Source organism: Salmo trutta, chromosome 25 (assembly GCF_901001165.1).
Source record: "Salmo trutta chromosome 25, fSalTru1.1, whole genome shotgun sequence".
Classification (NCBI taxonomy): Eukaryota; Metazoa; Chordata; class Actinopteri; order Salmoniformes; family Salmonidae; genus Salmo; species Salmo trutta.
The window spans coordinates 12236309-12239063 of record NC_042981.1 but is presented as its reverse complement, the minus strand read 5'-3'; the positions used below and the strand labels follow the sequence as shown (position 1 = coordinate 12239063).

The 2755-nt window shown below is 38.9% G+C and overlaps 1 protein-coding gene across 1 annotated transcript in view; it reads right to left on the bottom strand.

The window, feature by feature from the left end:
* Positions 1–881: 881 nt before the first annotated feature.
* Positions 882–2755, bottom strand: part of LOC115162028 (cysteine-rich protein 2) — a 30347-nt gene continuing 28473 nt past the window's right edge. The window contains exon 8 of the mRNA XM_029712947.1: positions 882–2685. Coding sequence (XP_029568807.1) covers positions 2618–2685 — 68 coding nt within the window. The 3' untranslated portion in view covers positions 882–2617. The remainder of the gene's footprint in view (positions 2686–2755) is intronic.

Sequence of the window (2755 nt, the reverse complement as noted above, 5' to 3'; positions counted from 1 at the left end):
CTGTGGATTCTTCAGGCCTGCGTTGGAGGGATGAGTGTGTGTGTGTGTATCTGTGTGCGTCTGTGTGTATCTGTGTGTATCTGTGTGTGTCTGTGTGTATTGTGACAACCACCCAACAAACAGCCCACAAGGCATTGATAATGGTGTGTATTATAAATAAAGAGGCAGGGTTGGCCTTGTAGTGAATAGAGTTAGGATGGGTTGAGCTCAGCTCAGACAACAGGGTGGGGTCGGCCCAAGGTCATTATTATGACTGTGAGCTACAAGGTCTGTTGTATTGACTGCATAATTTACACCAGTCATCTACGGCTCTGGGTTACATGATACAGGCAAGCAAACAACTATTAACAAGTTATCATGTTAATACTGATAACCGTTTTGCATAAGTACCCATTTTGAGTGTTTACTGTGTGTTCATAAGCCTTTATAGCCTTTAAGTATTTGACTCAGAACATAGTAGTTTAAAACACATGCAGATTATGTGAACAGTAGAAGGAGAACCAATCCCATGACATGTGTTTATTGTAGAGAAAACCACATGGGTTTTATGAGGTCAGCCTGGGACAAACCACAGCCATGCACACACATATATATACACATACATACATACATATATACATTATATATATATATATACACACACACACACACACATATATATACATACATTATATATATATATATATACATACATATATACACACACATATATATATATATATATATACACACACACATACACACATTATATATATACACACACACATATATATATATACACATATATATACACATACATACACACACACATACAAACATACATAATGTAAATATGTATATAGAATGGCTCACACACAGGTCAAACCACAGGAGATCAGATCAAAAGTATAGATAAAAATTTTAATTTGTGGGTTCAAAAGACGGAAGCAACAGGACTGAAGAAGTGTAGCCATTTTCTTCACAAACAGCGAGTCCTGAAGTGTTTTAAAGCCTTACTACACAAAACAGATAACAACTGATCATCATAATCAATAACAGTCATATTATATATATAATACTAAGGCACATTCTAACAGAATGCTTTGTCTGCAGTGTCTGCCAGTTACTCTGTGTGTGTCCAAAATCAGACCCTATTCCCTGTAGTTGAATCCTTTTGACCAGGCCACTATATAGGGAACAAGGTGCTATTTCAGACACACAAAGGTTCTATAGGCTACTTCCAACTATAATACTTCAGCTCATAGTAATGTCAGTGAGGAATACATCAGGGTTCCTCAATACACTAACATTTTGACCATATAGAATTGTTCAGCTTTTGGATGGTCTATATTCTACAAGTTTATGTTTCGTCACTGTACAGCTTATGTTGCCTCATCTTCTTTCCTTAATTTGTCCCATAGGGGTAGCTGTAGTACAATGCAATTTCCTTATGCAATTTTACTGGTATATTATTATTCTTAACCAATCAATAAATACATCCTGTGTCAATCAAACCAATTTAAAAGGATTCCATGCCTGAACTCTATACAGTACTGTATATACACAATTTACCCTGCCAAACCAGTAACAGGACCCTCAGAACAGCCTGGGTCCAGATGTGTTTGTTCTGTATTGCAAACTCCTATGGTATCCATTGGAAAAACAGGAATCGGGAACCAGGCTACCCTCAAAAACCCACCACCCTAAAATAACATATCTTAACATATCTGTCTGAAACTTAAACCCCACAGACTTTTTAATATCATCCATTTGATCAGGAATGGAGTTGGATGGCCAAAACAGTATAAATCTGGGTCTTTACATTCCTGCTGTTAAGATGAATGGTTGAAGTAGTGCTCCTGTCCTGATCAGCATCATCTGCACCTGCAGCCAGACTACTCCCTCTCTCCCAGGTGAGATAGATCCCTACCCCTGCCCTGTCATCATGTTACCGTGACAACGCAGCACCTTCCTTTAAAACACCATGTATCACTACTCTGAGGAAAGACTAAAATGTGTTATGTTTACAGAAAGGGATTATTTTAAACTTTTCACCTGGTCTCTAAACTCCCCCTCAACGGATCTACGCTGAACTGTCTCGTTAAGGGTACTTAAAGAGAAATAAAATTAAAATATGTTTTATGGCAGTTCTTAAAGTACAATTTTATGTGGGGTTGTAATACGTATATATCAACGCTCGTAAATATACATAAACATGACATAAACTGATCATGAACTCATAAAAGTGAAGAATGGACTTCTTGGCCCTTATGCTTTAGTGGGGAGAGAGAATGCATTCACATACATTAATGTGGGGCTTTTGTTTTTACTATGGACCCACTCAGGGTTAAATTGATTTCAAGAAATATATATATTTTTTAATTACGTGTAAATAAAATGTAATTTAGAAGGTTGCTGTGCTAGGAGGCTGAGGTGGGCATAGCCAGGTGGTACAGGGTTCAGGGGTTGAAGGGGAGGAAATAGAGGCTAGTGGCAGGGTCTCAGGTCTCTGGGCTGCTTATAGAATGAGCTATAGAGGCGAGTCTAGTGATAATAACACTGTGTTGGATTGTGGTGGTAGTATTGGAGAGGTCAGGTTGGTCTGGACTGGGGACTGGACGGGGCAGACAGCAGCAGCTCAGGGTTGGGCCTCTGTGCTGACATCCTTCTCGTAGATGTAGCTGCCTACACCACCAGTGTTCACCCCTGGAGAGACAAGAACACATTTTACATTTCAGTCATTTAGCAGGCGATCTTATTCAGAGGGACTACCAGT